The 22,022-nt window shown below is 57.8% G+C and overlaps 1 protein-coding gene across 6 annotated transcripts in view; it reads left to right on the top strand.

The window, feature by feature from the left end:
* The window catches only part of PAK4 (p21 (RAC1) activated kinase 4), a 45,016-nt gene extending 37,271 nt beyond the window's left edge, over positions 1-7,745 (top strand). For 5 of the 6 annotated variants that reach the window (XM_060651059.3, XM_060651064.3, XM_060651061.3 and 2 more), the window contains 7 exons: positions 1,148-1,606; positions 1,821-2,258; positions 3,585-3,718; positions 3,937-4,063; positions 5,212-5,337; positions 6,170-6,304; positions 6,736-7,745. In XM_060651059.3, the coding sequence (XP_060507042.1) occupies positions 1,148-1,606; positions 1,821-2,258; positions 3,585-3,718; positions 3,937-4,063; positions 5,212-5,337; positions 6,170-6,304; positions 6,736-6,891 (1,575 nt within the window). In that variant the 3' untranslated portion in view covers positions 6,892-7,745. The remainder of the gene's footprint in view (positions 1-1,147; positions 1,607-1,820; positions 2,259-3,584; positions 3,719-3,936; positions 4,064-5,211; positions 5,338-6,169; positions 6,305-6,735) is intronic. The other variant, XM_060651066.3, reaches the window with a different exon arrangement.
* The last annotated feature ends 14,277 nt before the right edge of the window (positions 7,746-22,022 follow it).

Genomic DNA, 22,022 nt, shown 5'->3' with positions numbered 1-22,022 from the left:
CTGCATACATCTCAGACACTGTTCTAGGCGCTGAGATGTGCAAGAGCACAAAAACAGGAAAAGACAGGAGCTGCCTTCGTGAACGTTGCACTGGGAGTGCAGGCGATGGTCAGCTTATGAGTGCTTCGTGTCTGCTGGTTTTGAGTACTCCAGAGAAAAAAGAAGGCAGGGAACGGGGAACAGGGAGGGTTAGGGGCAGGCATTTTAGACTGCAGGTGGTCAGCAAAAGCTTCCCTCTGAGACGCCGAGCAAGCCTGAAAGAGGGAAGGGAAGGAGCTGTGGGCATACTTGAGGGGAAAGATGTTCTAGGAAGAGCGGACAGTCAGTGCAAAGGTCCTGAGGTGGGAGCGTGCCTGGTATGTTTGAGGAGGCCTATGTGTCTGGAGCTGAGTGGGGGCTGGGGGAATCCTGGAGGCCTTGACTCAGTACTCGAGGGAAGAGGTGGCCATGGCCCGGATCGGGGTGGACTTGGCAGGTGAGGCTTGGGTGGATTCAGGACACACTCTGGGTCCACCGGGCCCTCGTGGGAATTTGCATTTGCCCCCGCTGCTCCTGGGGCACTCTTGCCCTGCGCTTCGGGCCCGGTCCTTCCCGACTCTCCCTGTCCTCCACCCTCGGCTTCCAGGGAACCCAAGAGTGTGGTTTTGGGGCTGACGGTCCTTGCGGGCTGCAAGGGAGGAGGAGGTCCGAGCCGTGCCTGGCCCTAGCTAGCATCCTGTAATTTTCGGCTCTCCGGGGCTGATTATGGGGTGGTGTGGGCTCTGCACTCCTTCCCCTCCGGCTCACAGGGCAGAGGCCTGCTCCCAGCCTGGAGAGCAGAAGACAGGGAGTGCTTCTCAGGGGGCCCAGCCAGCCCAGGGGCCACAGCCTGCCCTGTGGGAGGTTAATCCTCCAGCTCTCCTCCGGCGGTAGACAGACAGACAGACAGACAACTCAGTGGTATGGGAGGGGCTGCAGCCTCCCCCCCCTCCCCCGCCGGTGCCTCCCCCAACTGCCCGGCCCCATCATCACCCCATGGCATTTCTTCATTCCGTCTCTGTCTTGTCTTTGTGTGTGTTGTGTCGTGCTGTCCTTGTGTGTCGGATCCACGTCCTGTGTCCTCCTCTTCCTTGCCCGGCCCCCATCCCGCCATTGCCCCGGACCCCAGACCATCGTGCGGGGCAGCAAAGGCGCCAAGGATGGGGCCCTCACGCTGCTGCTCGACGAGTTTGAGAACATGTCGGTGACACGCTCCAACTCCCTCCGGAGAGACAGCCCGCCGCCACCTGCCCGAGCCCGCCAGGAAAACGGGATGCCCGCAGAGCCGGCCAGCACGGCCAGAGGGGCCCCAGAGAAAGCGGGCGGCCAAGGCCGGGTCGCCGGTCGCGGCGAGGCGGGTGGCGGCAGTGGTGACAGGCGGCGGGCGGGGCCAGAGAAGAGGCCCAAGTCTTCCAGGGAGGGCTCGGGGGGACCCCAGGAGTCCTCCCGGGATAAACGCCCCCTCTCTGGGCCTGACGTCGGCACCCCCCAACCTGCCGGTCTGGCCAGTGGGGCAAAAGTGGCAGCTGGTCGGCCCTTTAACACGTACCCGAGGGCCGATACGGACCACCCGTCCCGGGGTGCCCAGGTAACCAATCCCCCTGCCCCAGGACCTCCCGCCGTCCCTTTTTCCAAAGCTTCCCCTGTTCCCCACCCACCAACCCCAACCTGTGCCCAGCCCGCTGTCCATCTCCATCCTGACCGCCATGTGTCTGTCCCGCAGCCAGGGCCCCTGTCCTGCTCAGGGAGCAGAGCTGGCCCCTGTCCCCTCCACTGACAGCTGCCTCTCTTTTCTGTTGCAGGGGGAGCCTCACAACCTGGCCCCCAATGGGCCGTCGGCAGGGGGCCGGGCTGTCCCCCAGTCCTCCTCCTCCCGGCCTCCCACCCGAGCCCGTGGACCCCCCAGCCCAGGAGTGCTGGGCCCCCATGCCTCCGAGCCTCAGCTGGCCCCCCCGGCCCGCCCCGTCACCACCCCCGCCGTCCCCCCCGCCCCTGGGCCCCCCGGGCCCCGCTCGCCACAGCGGGAGCCCCAGCGAGTATCCCACGAGCAGTTCCGGGCCGCCCTGCAGCTGGTGGTGGACCCCGGCGACCCTCGCTCCTACCTGGACAACTTCATCAAGATCGGCGAGGGCTCCACGGGCATCGTGTGCATCGCCACCGTGCGCAGCTCGGGCAGGCTGGTGGCCGTCAAGAAGATGGATCTGCGCAAGCAGCAGAGGCGCGAGCTGCTCTTCAATGAGGTGGGCCTCGGGCCCCCTCCTGTCCCCTCCTGTCCCCGCCGTCACCCTCCTCTTGGAGTCCTCCACCAGTGGGTTTCGAGGCCCGTTCTGGGCCAGCCCCTGTAAGGGTGGGGATGGGAGAAGGCCGTTCAGGGCTGGGGTTCCCCGGGGCTGGGTTCTGGGCCTATCCCCTCTCCTTACTCCTCACACCTCCCCGGGCTGTCCCCTCTGCGCCCCCGTACCCCCCGCTGCATCTCTGTCCCGTTACTGGCCTTCTCTGAGCCCCAGGCCCCTCACAACCTCCCAGACTGGCCCCAGAGTCCCAGCCCTGCCCCTTCCCGGGTCCCCTGTCTCAGAGAGGTCCCACCCTCCCTGACCCCAGCTCAGAGCTCTGGCCCCTCCCCGTCTCCCAGCCCATCAGCCCCTGCGTAGCCCCAGCCTCTCCCTCTTGGCTCTGCCCGGCCTTCCCCTCTTGGGCGCCCCCTGGGCATTCCCCACACAGCCGCTAAAGGGCTCTTTTTGACATGTGACACGTGAGACTATCCCATACCCGCGCCCCACCCCTCAGTGTCCTCAGGATGAAGGCCTGGCCTCTTGGCCGAGCATTTGAGGTCCAGCCCCCACCTAGGCCCTTGGTTCTGTCCAGCCTCTGGCTTTGGCTCTTGTGGCGTCTGCCAGGGAGCTTGTGACAAAGGCAGACTCCCGGCTCCTTCCCCAGAGGAAGCAGGCCCCGGACTCTGATGCAGGAGTCCCAGGACGGCAGGCCTGGAGGTGGTCTAAACTGTGGCTTTTGCCTCCCCGTCTCAGTACTCCTCAGCTGTCCCCATGACCCTTCCCCTGGCCCCCCAACATTACAGGGCTCCAGCTGCACCGGGAGCTATTCAGCGGGACCCCTGCAAGCGGCGTGTTCCCACCCCCAACCCCCGGCTTTGCCTCGCTAGGCCCTCTGCCCCTGAAGTCCATCCCCCCCAGCCTTTTATTCTGACCTTGGCTGATAACCTGCTTGTGCTGAGGTCTCATCCCGGTGCGTAGATGTTCTCTTCCCGAGTCCCTCTCCCAACACCAGCCTGGTCATCAGGGCCACTCAGAGACCAGCTCAGGACTGGTCAGAGAGCAGGATCCGAAACTGGGGTGTGGGGGGGCGCCCCCCCACCACGCAGGCATCAGGCCTCAAGCTGCCGTTGGGGTCTGTTGGCTTTGGCACTGGGGCAGGCGGTCCAGGATGACCCCGGTGAGCGGGAGTGACAGGTGGGACTGGGCCTGCGGCATGGCGGGGCCCAAGCCCGGGGCGGGAGAGGAGGCGGGAGGGTGGCCCTCCCCACCCCGCTGACCCAGCCCGGTGCCCAGGTGGTGATCATGCGGGACTACCAGCACGAGAACGTGGTGGAGATGTACAACAGCTACCTGGTCGGGGATGAGCTCTGGGTGGTGATGGAGTTCCTGGAGGGCGGCGCCCTCACCGACATCGTCACTCACACCAGGTACCGCCAGGCAGCTGGACCCCGGCGGGCACCCAGCCTGCTGCCTCCCCAGGCTCTCCAGCGGGAGCTGCGTCCCCTCAGACCTGTCCCACGACAGGATGAAGTCCCCTCGGACCCCTTGGGGCGGGGCCGCGTCTCGGGGCCGGGAGGGCCGCGTCCCCCTCGGACCCCCGGCCGGGGCCCTGTCTGCCCCAGTCGCTGACCCCCATCCCGCGCAGGATGAATGAGGAGCAGATTGCCGCCGTGTGCCTGGCCGTGCTGCAGGCCTTGTCTGTGCTCCACGCGCAGGGCGTCATCCACCGCGACATCAAGAGTGACTCCATCCTGCTGACCCACGACGGCAGGGTGAGGAGCAGGGTGGCTCGGGCTTCCCCCGCCTCTCCCCAGTTCCCCCCACCTCTCCCCAGCTCTCCTCTGCTCCGAGGGTATCTCTGATCCCGGGTTCAGTGGCTCAAGGAGCAGTAAGTTTGCGCCTCATGCAACAGTCCGGAGTCGGGTCCGGGGCGGTGGGGGGCTCCGCTCACGCATCCACGGGGGGCCTGGGCTGGCGGAGTCTGCCTTCAGCACAGGATGCTGGAACTGTGGTCTCGCATTGGGCCCAAAGAGGGGAGAGGGCGTCTGAGTGGCCGGCCACTGCTCTCGGCCATACGCTTCCTCCTCCACCAAGAAACTGTTCCTAGCAGAGCACCCAGAGGTGGGCCGTCGACCGCCACCCCGCCTCCCATCTTCTGGACCGACGCTCCAAATTTGAGGTCCACGGATGAGCCTCCCGGGGCCCAGAACCTGCATTTATATTTTTAAGAGTAGATGTGATTTTCAGCGGGAGGGGGTCCTTGACTTTCACCAAAATCTTGTTGGTGATTCGCCTGTCCTCCCCCAGGAAGGTTAAGCCATTCCAGTAGAGGTAGGGGTGGGAGCGGGCCCTGTTTCACTGGGAGTCTCAATTGAAATCCACCAACCCCTAAAGCCATCTGCAGACGTGTTTGGGGGACATCTGGGAGCCTGAAATTGTGTGCACGCCGTGTGCGTATATTTCCTGGGGGTGAGAAGATCCACACATACCCTCAAGAATCTGAAGGGGGCTCGTGGCTCCAAAACAGGTGAAAATCCGTGGTTCTGGGAACGTGGTTGTTGCCGCGTGGGCCACACCCCTCCTGCCCTCGTGGGCAGGGCTGTGCCCCTCTCACCTAAAGATGTGCTCCCTCCAGGGACACCGGGGCCCAGGGCATGGGCCTCTGGAGCCAGCCGTGATCTCCGCCCCCATGAAGCATCTGTAACCTGTAAGGCTTGGGCCACTTCCTGCAGGAGTCCCAGGGCAGACCCTGTCAGGGAGGCAGAAGGTGTGATCCTGGGGAGGTGACACACCTGAGGGCCCCCTGCTGGCAGATGGTGGAGCCACTCAGTGGTCTGGCTCTAACCTCCAGGCTGCAGGTGGACACCGCTCACTCCCCCCTCCAGCACCTCTGACCCCCGCTGCCTGTGCCCTGTTGCAGGTGAAGCTGTCGGACTTTGGGTTCTGTGCCCAGGTGAGCAAGGAGGTACCGCGGAGGAAGTCACTGGTCGGCACGCCCTACTGGATGGCCCCAGAGCTCATCTCTCGCCTCCCCTATGGGCCAGAGGTAACCCGGAGGTGGCCCGGTTGTCCGGCTGTCGGCCCTGGCGTACAGCGTGACGGTCCGAAACAGCTGGAGTGCTGGGGGCGGGGTGGGGCTCAGTCTGGGAAGTGGGTCACCAGGGATGGGCTTGTGGGAGAGGACGTAGGCACGCATGTGCTCTGCGCATTCGTCCCTGATTGGGTGCTAGTTTGGAGCCACGCCCAGGGCTGTGAGTGACAAAACCAGCTCAAATGGTTAGCTGGGTCCGGGTCCCAAGAACTGTGAAGTTGGGCATGGTGACCGGCTTCGGGCCCAGCCATCCATGAGCTCTGTCCGTCCCCAGCCCCGACTGCTTCGGCGTGGTCCTCAGTCAGGCGGGCACCGCCCCTGTTGGAGCAGAGCTGGCCCAGCCCCTCGGTACATGGCCACGTCCCCACCCCACGAGCGTCGCTGTTTTCCCGGATATTAATCTTAGAATTGACTCTGATTGGCTCTGCTTGGGTCACGTGCCTATTCCTGAACCAGTTACTATGTCCCACCTGTGCCGATTGGGCCCCCTGGTCCGGGACCCCAGGATGCTCTGCAGAGGGAGGGAGGGTGGGTTGCTCCCCCGAGGAGACCTGGGCGTGGTTAGCAGAAAAGTGAGGGGTGCTGCGTGCGCAGAACCCTTCGAGGGCTCCCTGCGGGAAGAGTGTGTGGGTCTGGCAAGGTGGGTGCCAGAGTGGGTGTTCAGGGCCCAAGGACCCCAGTCACAAAGAGGCAAAGGCAGAAGCAGGGCCCCTCCCCACCTCCGCAGCTTCCCCCAGCACCAGCCGGTCCCTGCATAGCTCAGCCCTACTGTCCTTCCCCACTACAGGTGGACATCTGGTCTCTGGGGGTGATGGTGATCGAGATGGTGGATGGGGAGCCCCCCTACTTCAACGAGCCACCTCTCAAAGCCATGAAGATGATTCGGGACAACCTGCCTCCTCGACTGAAAAACCTGCACAAGGTGGGCCCCGTCCGGCAGGCAGGTGGTGTAGGGGAGAGGACGCTCTGTGCTGAGCTCCCCACCCCCTACCCCCGCGGGTCCCCTGAGCCCTCACCGACCGTCCCACAGTGGTTGTGCTTAGGCTGGCCTGGCTGAACACACACAGCATAGCCAGGTGCAGGAGAGGAGCCTTCCTGGTAAGGGAGAGGTGCCCCCAGGGCTCAGCTGCGGTCACCTCCTTACAGACCTTGAAAATGCAGAAGAAATGAGCCCCTGGTTGGATTTGTTGCTCCCCCCGGGGCCCGACCCTAGTACACATGGGACCTCCTGGCCCCCTCCCTGGGCAGTGGGTATTGTCATCCCATTTGACAGAGGAGCACGGAGGCCCAATGGCAAGTGAGCGGTGGAGCTGGCACTCAGATCCCCCGACTGTCTCCCTCTCTTCCCCACAGGTGTCCCCGTCCCTGAAGGGCTTCCTGGACCGCCTGCTGGTGCGTGACCCGGCACAGCGGGCCACGGCGGCTGAACTGCTGAAGCACCCGTTCCTGGCCAAAGCGGGCCCGCCCTCCAGCATCGTGCCCCTCATGCGCCAGAACCGCACCAGATGAGGCCCAGTGCCCTGTCCCTGAACCAAAGAGCCCCTGGGGTCACCCCTGCCCTGCCGCAGGCCAGTAGGGGGCCGGCCCCCACTCCTCAGCCTGGGAGACACTCCATGTGGCACCGCCCTTCTTGCTGGGGGTGGGGGGGGTGTGCAGGACCCTACTACTGAACTCCAGTTTTGATTTTGTGACTTTTGAAAAAACACAGGGACTCGTGGGAGCACGTGAGGATCCCAGGACCCCCACCCTCGGGGACAGGCCCTCCCTGTGTCTTCCTGTCTCCAGGAAGGATGGGCAGCCCCCCATCACTGGAAGTCATCTGCAGTGGGGGCTGCTGTGGGTGGAGAGAACACTACGAAAGGTGTGTGTCTGTCTGCGTGCGTGTGCTCACGGGTGTGCATGTGTGTGCGCGTGTGCATGTGCGGAAGGTCCATCCGCTCTGTCCTCCAGCCTGCGAGTGGGTATCGCTGAGACCTTACCTAGCATACAGCGCAGCCCCCTGTCCCCGCCTGAGCCATTGTGGGGGCGGTCATGAATGTCTGAAGAGTGGCCTTTTCCCCAAGTCCTGCACCCCCTTTCTGTGGCTGGATGGGGAGACGGGGGTCAGGGCTTCCTGCCCATCCCCAGCCTCTGCAGAAGACGACTACTGCGCCTGGACAGCCTCCTCTTTTCTAGAAGTCTATTTATATTGTCATTTTATAACACTCTAGCCCCTGTCCCGACTTGGGGACGGATGGCCCCTGTCTTGCGGGGCAGCATCAGGGACAGAACCACCACTTGAAGAATCAGGTTCCTGTCCCCTTGGAGCCGCCCCACCCTCCCCTCCCTCGAGTTAGTTTTACAATTAAAATGTTTTCTTGTTTTGTGTGTGTGTGTGTGTGTGTGTGTGTGTGTGTGTGTGTGTGTGTGTGTGGAGCCCCACCCCCACCCCCACCCAGGCCGGCTTGGTGTGGAATTGGGAGGGGTTGGGGTGGAGAGAGGGCAGCCTCTGCGGGAGTTCGGGTCAAAGAAGCCAGTAGCACCCCCCTGACCAGGGGCCCGGATTCGCTCCCCCGCCGGCCTGCCAACGGCCAGGTTCCCGGAGCCCATGTGCCACGACCACCAGTTTGCCAAATCTGAGATTTGCTGGAAACTTGTTTCAAAGGTTGTCTTGAGCACGTCCAGTGGATGGAAATGATCCTTGATGAGTTGACGTTCGAGTAAATTGGCCATTCAGAAAATCGGTCAGCGGGCAGGTGGGCTTTTGAGGAATCGGTGGAGGCAGATGGATCCCGAGTGGCCAGCTGGAAGCTACTCCATTGGCCAAAGACTTCCCTCCACATCAGGGTCCCGGTGGGGGCTGAGCCTGGGTCTCCACAAGGGGCGAAAGCAATTGGCTGACGTCACGATAACCGCACTGCCTCTGAATCCTGGTCACTGACCGCCCCGGGCTGGTCCTGGGCTTGCCTGCGCGCATCTTCCCAGGAACCCAGGAAGTGGTGGGGGCGGCAGCAGCGGGGGGAGCCAGTCGCATCACCATTGGCACCCGGGACCTCAGCCTGGTTTGTAGGCACGAAGTATGTAGAGATTCCAGCTCGGGCCACACCTCCTCTTCCCCACGGTCACATGACACCCCCTCCTCCGCCCCCAGCATCCCTCTCCTCGGGCCCTGAGCTCCCCAAGGATGGGGCACCGTGTCTGTGATCCGGGCCGGCCAGGAACACGCACTGAGGCTAGATGGGGAATCGGGTCGAAACCTACCAAGGGCGACAGCTGTTGCCGAACGTGTGAATGTGTTGGAGTCTGGGTGGAGCTGTTAGGTCCCTGGGAAGAGCCAAAATTGGTATAAGGAGGAATGGAAAACAGGAAAAGTCCAAAGTAACACACACCCCCGTCCCCCGCCAAACACACACTAACGAAAAAGCTTGGAGCTTAAATGCTTTTACAAATGAGTTCTACCAGACTTGGATCCAGTAATTCCTACCTGGTACAGTTTGTTCCAGGAAACAGAAAAAAGATAGAAACCCCCACTCATTTTAGGAGGCTGGTAAGCCTGTGATTCTAAAACCAGCGAAGGACGGTGAAGAACAGAGCCGCCGTGCTCACAGCCTGAGTGCCTTGTTTCCCTGGGGCCCCCGGGGCCTCTCCGGGACAGGCCACTGCAGGTGAAGGACGGGAAGTCCCTTGTAGGGCCATTACATGGTGGAGGCGACCCAGCTGTGATTGTCCCCTTCAGTCACCATCACTGCAGTTTAAAGAATGGTTTGGGGTGGCCTTGAGGATGTCTCTGCAGGCCCTGTGCCCCCATCCTGCTGTCCTGCCTCCGCAGAAGGGGCTCCTGTGACATCAAAGGCCTCTAGTTGTCTCAAACAAGAGATTTAATACAGGGGGTTAGTTACAAAAGTATTGGGAAGTCTGTGGGAGCCGACAGGGCCAGTAACCCGGCCATGTGTGGGGCTAGAGGAACAGAAGGGCTCCAGTGGCACCACCAGAATCCCGGAAGTCCCCTCGTGCCTCTGCTGCTGGGGGAACAGGGGTTCTTCCAGCTTCCTGCCCCCCAGCACCAGTGCCTCCTTCAGGCAGAACCCTACTGACCCCAGCTCACAAGGGGGTCCGTGCAAGTTAGTTCTTCAGGCTTCCAGCCTCGGCAGGACAGGGGAGCACTCAAGGGCAAGTGTGGCACAGTCACAGCCGGCCTCTGAGTTGACCTGGTGCCACGCAAGCAGCGAGGGTTACCTCGCTCAGCTCCAGCAGGGGGTGCTGTGCTCTAAACTGCAAAGGCCTGGGAGGGGGAAGTCAGGATGTATTAGCCTGTAGGTCAAAGGCATGTTTGACAAAAACCCAAGATGAGTGAGTGAAACAAGTCAGACCAATGGTTGTCCCAAGTGTGGTTCCCAGACCAGCAGCATCCCTGGGAACTTGCTGGGAATGCAAATTCCCAGCCCCCCCTCCCCCCTTCCCCGCCCCGGCTGAATCAGTGGTCCAGAGGACTGGAAGAGGTGGGCACTCCCCTTTAAGGACATGACCAGAGGTTGCACCATTGCCTCATTGGCCAGAGTTTAGTCACATGGTTTCCTCCAGTGGCAAGGGAGGCTGGGAAATGTAGTCTTTATTCTGGGCAGCTGTGTGTCTGGCTAAAAAGTCTATTAGTGTAGAATTGTGATTCTCCACCTCTGCTGTTCACTAGACTCACTGGGCTTCTCCGGAGAACCCAGAGGCCAACCCACGTGTATTCAGGAGCTTAATATACAATAAGGATGGCCCCACAAAGCAACGAGGGAAGAATAGATAGTTTAATAATAGTGTTGGGGAAATTGGTTCATTTTCTGGAGATAAAAGAAAACTGAACTCCGTACCTAACACCACAACAAAACTCTAGATCTGTGCTGTCCAGGGCAGTAGCCGCTAACCACATATGGCTATTTAATTCTTTTAATAAATGAAGCATTCCGTGCTGTGGCTGCGGTAGCCACATTTGACATCCTCAATTGCCACTTTTAACCAGTGCTACTAATTTGATGGTATAGCTATGAAAGCTTTCCATTATCTGAGTTCTATTGGACAAGGTTTCTCTGATGGATTCAGCATCCTCTGAAAAACTATAAAGGTGACGGAGGAAAATACTTGGTGACCAGGAGCAGAGAAGAACTTAAAACTCCATTGGAACAAATTGTAAAGTAAAAAAAAAAAAAAAATTTAATTTGACTATGTTAAAATTTAAAGCTTTTGTTCAAGGAGGGACATCATGGGCAAATGTAACAGGTTTCAGAATGGGAAGAAATATTTGCAAAGTCTAACATGGAGATTTGTGTGTGTGTGTGAGAGAGAGAGAGAAGAGCGTGTGAGCAAGCAGGGCAGAGGGAGAGAGCGAGAATCCCAAGCAGGCTCCATGCTGAGTGTGGAGCCCAACTTGCGTCTCCACCCAAAACCCTGGGATCATGACCTGAGCTGAAATCAAGAGACACTCAACTGACTGAGCCACCCAGGTGCCCCGAGAAGATTTTTTTTTAATGAGAAAAAGAGTGACCCAAATAGGAAAATGGGCAAATGGTATAAACAGGCAACTTATAGAAGAAAAAAAATTAAAAAAACACAAAAGACCAATCAGGGTGTGTACAAGAGCACAAACTCAATGGTAATTAGAGGAAGACAACTTTCAACAACAAGTTGTCACAAGTCTGCTAAAATTAGAGTGTGGTTTAGTCTGATGAAGTAAGTATTGCACATATGTATCTCCCAATAATTCTGCCTCTGGGTGACTTCCCAAAGAAATCATGGGACCGGGAGGGAGCGAGCACGAGGATGTTCGCTGCAGCAGTGTTTGTGGGGCGGGAGCAGGAGGCGGCCTGGGTGTCCATCCTAGGGCAGTGAGTGGTAAACACGGGCTGCACACCAGCTCGTGCCGTGCTCAGGACCCAGGGACCAAGTGCGCCCATGGGTAGGGGGAGCCAACCCAGCAAGAGAAAAAAGTAAAATCAAGATCTGTAGTACCAGGCTACGTGTGTCGATTACAAATTATGGGCATAAAACAATAATATTCATTTTTCAGGATTAAAAACAAGAAAGACTCATTTACATAATGGAATGGCTCCCAGTGGGGAGGAAGGGGGAGGGAGAGGGAACAAAGAGGAAGAATAAATGAACAAGTGAGGGGTTTGGGGAGGAATAAAGACCTTCAAGGTTATGCTGATGGTCTGTCCTATGAACAAAGGGCAACCCTCTTTGGTATGGCTTGGGACCCAGTCACGGGTATTTGAATGAAAATTATCCAGGTGATTATACACACACACACACACACACACACACACACACACACACGCAGAAAGTGGGGGAGGGGGGACAGAGGATCTGAAGCAGGCTCCACACTGACAGCACAGAGCTTGAGGCAGGGCTCGAACCCATGAACTGTGAGATGACCTGAGCCAAAGTTGGACGCTCAATCGACTAAGCCACGCAGGCACCCCTGTGCAGGTGATTCTAACGCACAGCCAGGATTGAGAACAGGAACATGGTGTGGGGGCCGCCCAGCACTTTGTCCGCCACAGTGTCACTGTTGGGCTCAAACCTCGTGCCTGCCTCCTGCCAACACCCCACAGCTTATGAAGAGGGGCCCAGGAGAAAAAAAAAGAGCCCAGGGAACCATCTCATGCCTTCCCCCATTTCACAGATGTGGAATCATGTCCACAGAGGGTAAGGCCCTGCCCCGGGTCCCGTGGCCTAGGAGGGCCAGGCCTAAAGTCTCAGGTCCCTCGTTGGTTTCTGTGCCAGGCCCTGGGTGGCCCAGACCGTGGGGCTGCAGCATTGAGCACGACAGACATGGTCCAAGAGGCTCAGCCTCCGAGCCCCGGGGAGGCTTTTCCTTGAGAAATCCCCATTTTCACGTGAGAGCTTTTCAGTCTTCAAGGTAGGCAACCGATCTGGCACGTTGAACAGTATCGTGTGGCCCAAGCAAAATCAAGGTCATAACTAACATTCGTCAAAATAGTCCGTGTCCAGGGCTTTGCTGAGCTCCGAGTTTATCTAGTTTAACCCTACAGGGTGTTTTGTTTTTTTTTTTTGTTTTTTTTTTTTTCAACATTTTTTTTATTTATTTTTGGGACAGAGAGAGACAGAGCATGAACGGGGGAGGGGCAGAGAGAGAGGGAGACACAGAATCGGAAACAGGCTCCAGGCTCCGATCCATCAGCCCAGAGCCTGACGCGGGGCTCGAACTCACGGACCGCGAGATCGTGACCCGGCTGAAGTCGGACGCTTAACCGACTGCGCCACCCAGGCGCCCCAACCCTACAGGGTGTTGAAAGGCGCCCCTTGCGGCCTCCCGGAGATCCGTCCACGCGGAGCCTCCAAATCCCTTCTGTGGATAAAGGGCCCTTGCGGGTGTGATTAAGGGTTTTGAGATGAGATCACCCTGGTTCATCGGGCTGGGCCCTGCATCCAGTGACAACGTCCTGTCCTTAGAAGGGGAAGCGGAGGGAGGTTTGCGATGCTGAGAGAAGGCACGTGAAGACGAGGCGGACACGGGAGACCTGCAGTGTGAACAGCACCGGCGGCTCCCAGCCGCCAAGAAGATTCTCCCCTGAGAGCCTCAGAGGGGGCAAGACCCTGCTGACGCCTTGATTTTGGACTTCGGCCTCCAGGGCTGTGAGACAGCACCTTTCTGCTGGTTTAAGCCACCAAGTCTGCGGCGATTCCCTTACGGCACTCTGGAAGCTAATACCAGCCTCCCAGGAAGTCACCAACCTGAGGTCACACAGCCAGAAGGTGCGAGAGGCGGGATTCGAACCTAAGCACGTGGTCTGGGATTCTCTGCACATCACTGCCCTGTCACAGCCTCCTGGACTGGGCAGGGCTCCCTTCACTACTGCGCCCGAGGGGCCACAGGACCCAGTTGGAGATTGTCACCGTCTGTCTCCCCCGGGGGGGCTGGGGGTGGCCAGTCAACTGGACTAGGGCCACGCCCCAAAAAGGCTCAGGGGAGAGATGGTTGCTCAAGAAGCCTTAGGGCCGAGAGGTGTTGGGGCTGGGAGTGACTCTGGACAGCAAACAGGGTCCAGGTCTGTGGTTTGGGGAGGTGGGGACAGCTCGCGGCCTGTCCCTAGAATGTCAGACGCATCACAGAAGTTTGGGGCCCCCGGGTTCAGCAAAGTTAGAATCTCTCCCTTTCTTCCTCACTCTCTCTCCTCCCTGTACCTTTGTCTCTGTCTCTGTCTCTCTACCTTATTCTATCGCTGACTCTTAGTATTTAAGCAGGTAACCCAAACCCATGGAACAAAATGTAAAAGATTCCAAAGGGGATAAATTGCAAAATCAACCCCCCTCCCTCCCCCGTCCCCCCTCCTTGGAGGCGACCCCTGGTACAAGTTTCTCTACAAGTTTCCTGCAATCTCCTTCCAGAAACGTGTGGCATGTACCAGGAAATCCCTCCGTGCATATGCAGATATGTGTCCTACTTTGCACAAATGTTAGCATAAATGTACACAACCTTCTGTGCTTTGCTTTTTCCTCCCTAACACTCTATGATGGCGGTGGTTCCTTGTTAGTACGGACACAGCAACCGCACTCCTTGTTGATGGCTATAGTATCATCCCATGGAGCATATGAACCGTGAGTTACTGAAACAGTCCCTGTTGATGGACTTTTCAGGAAGCTTGCGGTTGTTTGCCGTCCTAAACAATGCCTCGGTACAGATCTTGTACGAATACTTTGTATTTGGCACAAGGGCAAATGTATCTGAAATACACACGCCTTGCCTCTTCCCGCACCTGCCGCTGGACTCCCACCTGCCCTCTGCCCCAGGTAATGCCTTCCGCGTGTCTCTAACCTTCTAGATCCTTCCCTGCCCCTGGCCAAGCTCATCCCAGTCTGTCTTTATCTACACCTCTGTCTCTGTGTCTCTTTGCTTGCCTCCCCACCACTCTCCCCTCCTCCTCTTCCTCTCTCCCTCTGCCCCTCCCATTTCCCTCCTACCCAACTCATCCCTGCCTCTCTGTCGCCCCCTGCAGGATGAAGCTGGCTCCCCGCATCCTCCACCAGATTCTCTCCCATCCCCTGCCCCCTCCCGACCTGGCTGGGCTTCCCCACCCCCTGCATCCCTGGTGGAAAACCTGCTGTCTGTTTTTCAAAGGCCCCTGGTACCTGCCCTCCAAGAACCCCACCATTCTCTCTCAACCAGTAGGATTGGGCCCTGGGGGTGATACTGGTTTTGCCGTGGAAGCGGTGGGAGCTAGACTCATGCACGTTGGATGCGGTTCCTTGACTGGATGGAGCCTCGTCCTCCTGCCTTCTTGTCCTCCCTGCTCAGCAAACAGAGCAACCAGTCTGTCGGCCCTGAGCTAAAAACAAAACAAAACAAAAAAACAAACCCGCCCAAGGCCCTGCCCTGGTGAGGCAGACATTCTCATGGGGTGACACGGTTCATGACCAAGTGAACATATCCACATACTCATAGGTATTTATAAATCATACAAAATTCAAGAAAGAAAGAACGGGGTGTGACAACAGAGAATAGCAGGGGGTGGGAAACTGACCTTGGCTGGGGAGGGCCCAGGTTGCTATTTATGCACCGGTAGGGAACAATTGCCAGGATATACTGTTGGGTAGAATAAAGGCAGAAAGGTGTGTGTTATGAAGAGGTGACGTTTGAAGAGAAGATGGAGTGGAAGGCCTGGTAGGCAAAAGGGGCAGCCTGTGCAAAGGCCCTGAGGTAGAAAGGAAGTTGGAAGGTCAAGGACCAGCAAAAATATGGGATACCACGAGTGAGGGGAGAGTGTGGGCTACCTCGGATAGCACTGTGGGGAGGAGTTAGCTCAATATTATAGATGAGGAACTAAGGCTTGGAGAAGGAAAGTCCTTCGCCCAAGGACACACAGCGTAAGGGTGGCGACTGTTGAGCTCAGGCAACTTTATGGTCAACCACCAGCCAGTGGTTCCTAGTGTGGGATCCCAGGCCAGCATCACCTGTTGGCCCACCCCAGAACTACCGAATCAGAAACTCAGGGTGGGAGCAGGGTTTGGAGCCCGACAGTCTGCGATTAATAAGCCTTCTAGAAGATTCTGACACATAGTCAAATTTGAGAACCACTGAACCAGGCTCTCTTGCCTTCCCAGACCTCTGAGGAGGTCCTCTGAGGGATTCCTGTCTGTCGTGGGTTGCATGGCGACAAATGGCAGTCCCCCAAAAGATATGTCCCCAACCTAGTCCCCAGAATCCGTGAATGCTACCTTACTTGGAAAAAGGGTTTTTATAGATATAATCAGGTTAGAGAGCTTGAGGTGGAAAGGTCATCCTGGATTAGTCAGGTGGGCCCTAGATTTAATGACAAATGTCACTGACCTATGCGAGTGAGGCAGAGGGGCCTGGGTGGCTCAGCCTGTTGAGCGTCCGACTCTTGATCTCAGCTCATGTCATGATCTTGTGGTTTGTGGGATCGAGCCCCACACTGGACTCTGCCCTGACAGAAAAAAGCCTGCTTGGGATTCTCTCTCTCCCTCTCTCTGCCCCTCCCTCCTCAAAATAAATTAACTTTAGGGGGAAAAAAGAGCGAAGCAGTGGGAAATCTGAGAGTGAAGAGGAAGCAGCATGACCACAGAGGCAGAGGTTAGAGCGAGGTGGCCACAAGCCACGGAACACGGCAGCCACCAAAAGGCACGAGAGGCAAGGAAGGATTCTCCCCTAAAGCCTCTGGAGGGAGCGAGACCCTGCCGACCCCTGATTTCGGATTTAGAATAAGCTTCTGTTGTTTCAGGCCACCACGTGTGTGCTCATTGGCTGTGCAGCCCTAGGAAAGTCGTACACCGTGTGTAATGGGGCAGACGGTCCGACAGACCCCAGCGGGACTTCCCACCTGGGACGAGATGGAGCCCTGTCACCGTGCCCAGCACAGCCTTCATCTGTCCTCCTCCTGAGGGCTCTGAATCCTAGGAATGGCAGTTGGAGCTGCCGGAATGCAGAGAGGGGGCAGGGGCGGTGTCCGGGTAGCTCGGGACCAGCTCCATGAGACTGGACTGCTAACCAGGATCCCCTCTGAGGCCTTTGGGGCTACGGGACGGGTTTTAAGGAGAGCAGAGCCATGGTCAGATGGCTGGTAAGAAGGGTCCCACTGGGGGCCAGGTACTAGCATGAGGACCTTGGACCCCAACCTCAGCCACCCTCCCTGGGGATGCAGACTCTGGGGCCAGCCCGCTGGGGTTCAAATCTCAGTTCTGCCACGTTCTGGCTGGGTGACCTTGGGCAAGTCACTTTACCTCTCTGTGCCCCAGTTTCCTCCCAGTGAAGTGGGCTTAATAATAACAATACCTACCGCAGTGAGTGCGTTACATGAATACACACGAGCGCATTGGGCAGTGTCTGGTCCAGAGTAAGCGCTCCATAATTGCGATCATTATTGTTGTTATATCTCATTATTTTCTTCCGCTGTCGACACAGTGGTGCCTCCCAGATCTGGGTCTCAGCCCTGATCTGTCCCTCAACTGTGGCCTCGTATATCCAGTCACCGCCTGGCACCGTCCCTTTGGATGTCCTGCACTTCACACAACCTACATACAACGCTCGATTTCCTGTCTCTCCTCCCCAAGCCCGCATCTGTCCCGCCTTCCATATTCCCCTCTCTGATAATGGTGCCACCATCTGTCCACGGCCGAGGGCCAATCGAGAGGGGATGCTGAACCTGTCCTCTGCCTGTCATTCCATGACCCCGCCCTGGTCCTGTGCACCCTCATCTGCCTCCTCGCTGTTCCCCTGACCATTCTCAGCCAGAGATCATTTCCCAGCTGAGACCTTCCCTGGGGTCTCATTTAGAATGTATTCCACCTACCTACCTACCGCTCCCTACCTAAGCTACCCCCCAATGCCCTACATTCCTCTGTTCCAGCTGCCTGGGCCTCCCTGCTGTTCCCCAAACACACTAAGCTTGGTCCCACCCCAGGGCCTTTGCACTTGCTGTTCCTGCTGCTTGGATAGGCTCAGCTCTTTCCCTTTCTTCAGGTCTCCACTCGAATGTCACCTCCTTCGAGAAGTCCTCCCTAACTACCCTAGTTAAAGCAGGCTTCCTGCTCCTCTCCTCCGTCCTCACAGTCTGTTCTTTTTTCTCAAAGCACTTGATGCTGTTTGTTAATTAACCAGCTACCCTGGACTTGTTGAAGTCCATACCTCCCCTGACAAGGCCGGAGGCTCCATGAGGACAGGAATCTGTCTGTTCTTCCACATTATCTCCCCAATGCACAGGGCTGGGGGATATAAGTAATAGTGGTACTTGATAAGTATTATTACTTATTATTATGTAATACTTAAGTATTTGTTAAAAGAATAAGAGGTAGAAAGGCAATGGGAAGCCAGGGATCCTTGTTTGCTTTGCATATATTTTTTTCTTCACACGAATAGTAGCATATAAGGTCCCCTGTCGGTCACCGCGCTTTTTTCACTTAATAAGCTTGTAGATAATTTCTTATTAGTATGTAGAGAGAGTTGCCGTATTCTTTTTGTTTTGCTTCTTACTGAGGTATAATTTACAATACAACACACCCATTTTATTTTATTCTGTTAATGTTTATTTATTTTGAGACCCAGAGAGTGCGCGCGGGGGAGGGGGAGGGGCAGAGAGAGATCGGGAGAGAGAGAATCCCAAGCAGGCTCCGGCTCGAACCCACGAACGGTGAGATCATGACCTGAGCCGAAGTCAAGAGTCGGACGCCTAACTGACTGAGACACCCAGGCGCCCCCCCCCCCACCCCCCCGCCCAAACACACTCATTTTAAACACACCGCTGGGCGAGTTTTGACAAACGTATTCACACACATATATAACCACCACCACTAAGACAGAACTGCCTCATCCTCCCAGAAAGCACCCCCCCCCCCAGCCTCGTGCCTCTTTAAAGGGGACCCTCCCGGGTCCAGGGAGCCACCAACCTCCCTTCTTGGATTCTAGGTGACTGCCGCCTCTTCGGGCATTTTCCCTAAGCGGAACCGCAGAGCACGTGCACATTTTTGCTTGGCATTTGCCACTCTGCGTGACAGTGTGTGGTTTCGTGCACGCGCTTGTATGTTTCGATGCTTTATCCCTTTTCCTTACTGAGAAGAGAGAGCATGAGCACCTTGTGCTGTTCTCAGCTTGGAGCTGTTATGAAAAAGCGTGGCGTGTGGGCCTTTGTGTGGACCTGTCCACCCAGGGGCCCCACGTGTCTGACTCTTGATCTCGGCTCAGGTCATGACCTCACAGTTCATGAGCTCCAGCCCCGCGTTGAGCTCTAGGCCGACAGTGTGGGGCCTGCTTGGGATTCTCTCTCTGTCTCTCTCTTTCTCTCTGCCCCTCCCCTCCTCTCTCTCCCGCTCTCTCAAAATAAATTACACTTAAAAAAATTGTCGAAGTGATTTCCAAAGTGGTCCCGCCATTGCTCATGGTCTTGAACGTTTCGTGACCCATGAGAGGTGCCCTTGAGGAGGGGCGCTGTGTCGGTCACCCAGGCCTCAGCCTGTTTGGAAGATGGGTCCCCACACTAAGACCTTTATTCCTTGAAGGTGGAGACAGGGGGACATTTGAGGTCTAATGTTGAAAGCCGCTTGGCTTTGCAGGGCCCCGGGTTGTGGCCTGGATTCCTCAGATTTAAGTAAGAATGTTTCTCATAGGAGTGTCAGGGGGAGAGGTGCTTCTGAAATTTTGGATTCTGGGGCCCAGAGGGATTGAGTCAGGCGCCTGGGAGTGGCACCTGGGAAGACACATTCTGCATAAGCTCCCTGCGTGAGTCTGACATGCTGCAAAGTTTGGGACATGGAGTCTGGGGGGGGGGGTGAGTGAGGGGGAAAGTCATTCAAGGTGGAAAGAACTTTGGGAACAAAATCCCTGATGGGAGAGCACAGGTTATGGGGGCAGGGACCAGAAATCCGGGCCTCGAATGTCAGTCCAAGAGTGCCTGAGGGCACTGGGGAGCCATGGTGGTTTTAAGTGGGGGAGTGTCTGCTTGGGTTTGGGCTCTTGTAGGACCCCTCTGACTGTATCCGTGTGTGTGTGTGTGTGTGTGTGTGTGTGTGTGATATAGAAGGGGGTGAGGACCCAGGAAGGAGACGATGTGAAGTGTGGTGTGGAAACCATGACAGGCCGGGGGGCAGGCGGGGCAGGGGTGTAGACCCCACTCTACACACTCCTTGCCGCTCTTCCTTTTAGGTCTCTGGCCCCAGGCCACTCCCTGCCTTGGATTCTGACCCAGGAACAACTGTGACTCCCCTCGAAAGACACTCCCGCTCTTCTCTGCCCTTCCTCTTCCTCCTCCCCCACCCCTGCTCCTGTGCTCCCTCTCCAGCGAGGTCAGGTGGGCAGGCGGCCAGATATGGGTGCATAGATATGGGTGTGTGTTGTGTGCTTGTGGCAGCCGGGGGAGTATCTCTGGCCGTGCGTGTGCCAGGAGCTCTGCGAGTTTTTGGGAAACCCCTGAGGCCTTCCTGGTGCGTCTGGGTGCCAGCCCTTGAGGGCAACAGTTGGTCTGCTCCCTCCCATGCGTCCCACCTGCCACCACCCCCCCCACTCCGCCCAAGACCCTAGCTAATTCTCACCTTTCCCAGGACACGTCATCTCACCTCTTGCCTCAGTTTCCCAATCTGTGAATGAAGGAACCATGGCTAGATCCCCCCTACCCGGGCTTGTTGTGAGGTTCCATGAGTTAAAGACAGACACCCAGTAAATGTGACCATCATCTCTCGCGTGCTTCTGTGCGGGCCAGTATTCCTCCCTGGGGGTGGGGGGATTTGATTCTGTGTCCCCGTCCGTGTGCCTCCGCGGAAACTCTGGTGTATCCACCTGTCGACCCGCCAGCTGTGCAACCGCGGATGAGTTACTAGACCTCTCTGCGTCTCCGGTTCCTCATCTACAAAACGGGTGCAATGACGGACTCCATTTCCTAGGGAGGATGCGGCGATCGAGTTAATTACTCCACCTAAAGAACGCGGAACAATGCCTGGCACGCAAGCAGCCCTCAATTACACGAGCAGCTTCATTCGGGTGTGAGCTCAACTCTGAGTGTCTGGAACGTGTGTCTGTCCGCATCTTGCAGGAATCCGGGGCAGGAAGTGCCCGTGGAAGCATACGGGGTTATTTAGGGCAGCATGGGACCAGGCCTGTGAGGGTGGCCTCTCTCTCCTCATCTGTGAAATGGGAATAACAACACACCCCACACGGGGTCGGTGCGCCGGCAACACAGGCACTGGGTGCGCAGGGCCGGGCCGCAGCGCCACCCCTGTGTGCTGCCGCCTTTCCTGGGTCTCCGAAGTGCAGATAATAGGGGCGTCCACCTCCCCTGTTGCTGGAGGACGAAATGAACCCATAAGCACTTAGAACAGCACCTAGTACACAGGAAGCACCCACTGTGAAAACTGTCGCCGGTAATCCGTGCGGAACTCTGTGCCTGTGCTTGCCTGGGCCGGTGTGGGACGGGGCCCCGGAGGATGTGGCCGCGGGCATCCGGCCCTACAGGTTCCTCCGGCACCCCACTTCCTCCGCACCCCGACCTCTTGCCCCCACCATCGCCCTACCCCTCACTCCAAAATCCCCAGGACCTCTGAGGAAAGAGGGGTTGGCAGTGCGTAACCCCTGCCCCTGTCCCGGGAAGGGGTACAGGCCCCCCCAAACCCAGGTGGGGTTGCTGCTCCCCTCTCTGCTGCTCTCTCAGGGCTTCCCTGGGGTCCCCCATCTCGTGCCTTCACATCTGTCCCTCTGCATCTCTCTCTTTCTAAAAAAAAAAAAAAAGTTTATTGGGGCACCTGGGGGGCTCAGTCAGTTAAGCATAAGACTTCAGCTCAGGTCGTGATCTCGCGGTCCGTGAGTTCGAGCCCCGCATCAGGCTCTGTGCTGACAACTCAGAGCCTGAAGCCTGCTTCAGATTCTGTGTCTTCCTCTCTCTCTGCCCCGCCCCCCGCCCCCCATTTTCTCTCTCTCTCTCTGTCCCTCTCTCTCTGTCTCTCTCTAAAGTTTATTTATTTTGAGAGAGAGAGAGAGAGAGAGAGAGAGAGTGAGTGCATGCAGGGCAGATAGGGAGAAAGGGAGAATCCCAAGCAGACTCCGCACCATCAGCACAGAGCCCTAAGCGGGGCTCGAACTCACAAACTGTGAGATCATGACCTGAGCTGAAATCAAGGCGCTTACCTGACTCAGCCACCCGGGTGGCCCTGTCAGGGTCCCAAGGGTATGGCCCAGGTGAGGGGGGAGGAGGAAGCAGCAGAGGTAGGACCTCCCCCCACCTCCTACCCTCTGGATGAGAACGGGGTGGGGGCAGGAGGGGGTCTTCCTCAATTGACCTCTGAACCCTGCCATGCCAGGTCTTGATGAGGGCGGGGGAGCCCTGGTATTAGCTCTTTTGTCACACGCTTCTCCCAGGGCCAATGCCTGGGCCCTCGGCCGGCCCCGGGGAAACTGCGGCAGGAGGCTTGGGAAACTGAAGCGGGGCTGGGCGCCTGGACTCCTGGGTCCCGGCGGAGGAGAGGACCCGGACTCCTGGTCTGAAGGGGCAGGGGACTGGGGCCCCGGACTCCTAAGTCTGAGGGCGGAGGGCCTGGGACCGAGGGCCTTTCCCAACACACCCGTCTCTTAAATGCCCGCCGAGCGCCCCGCCCCTCCCGCCCCCAGTTAACCCCGAGCCCCGCGGCCGAGCCCGGCACAGTCGCCCGGAGCCCACAGA

This window comes from Panthera onca, chromosome E2, assembly GCF_046562875.1.
Source record: "Panthera onca isolate mPanOnc1 chromosome E2, mPanOnc1 haplotype 2, whole genome shotgun sequence".
Classification (NCBI taxonomy): Eukaryota; Metazoa; Chordata; class Mammalia; order Carnivora; family Felidae; genus Panthera; species Panthera onca.
Note: the sequence above shows the minus strand (reverse complement) of the source record. Positions and strands in the feature narration are given on the sequence as shown.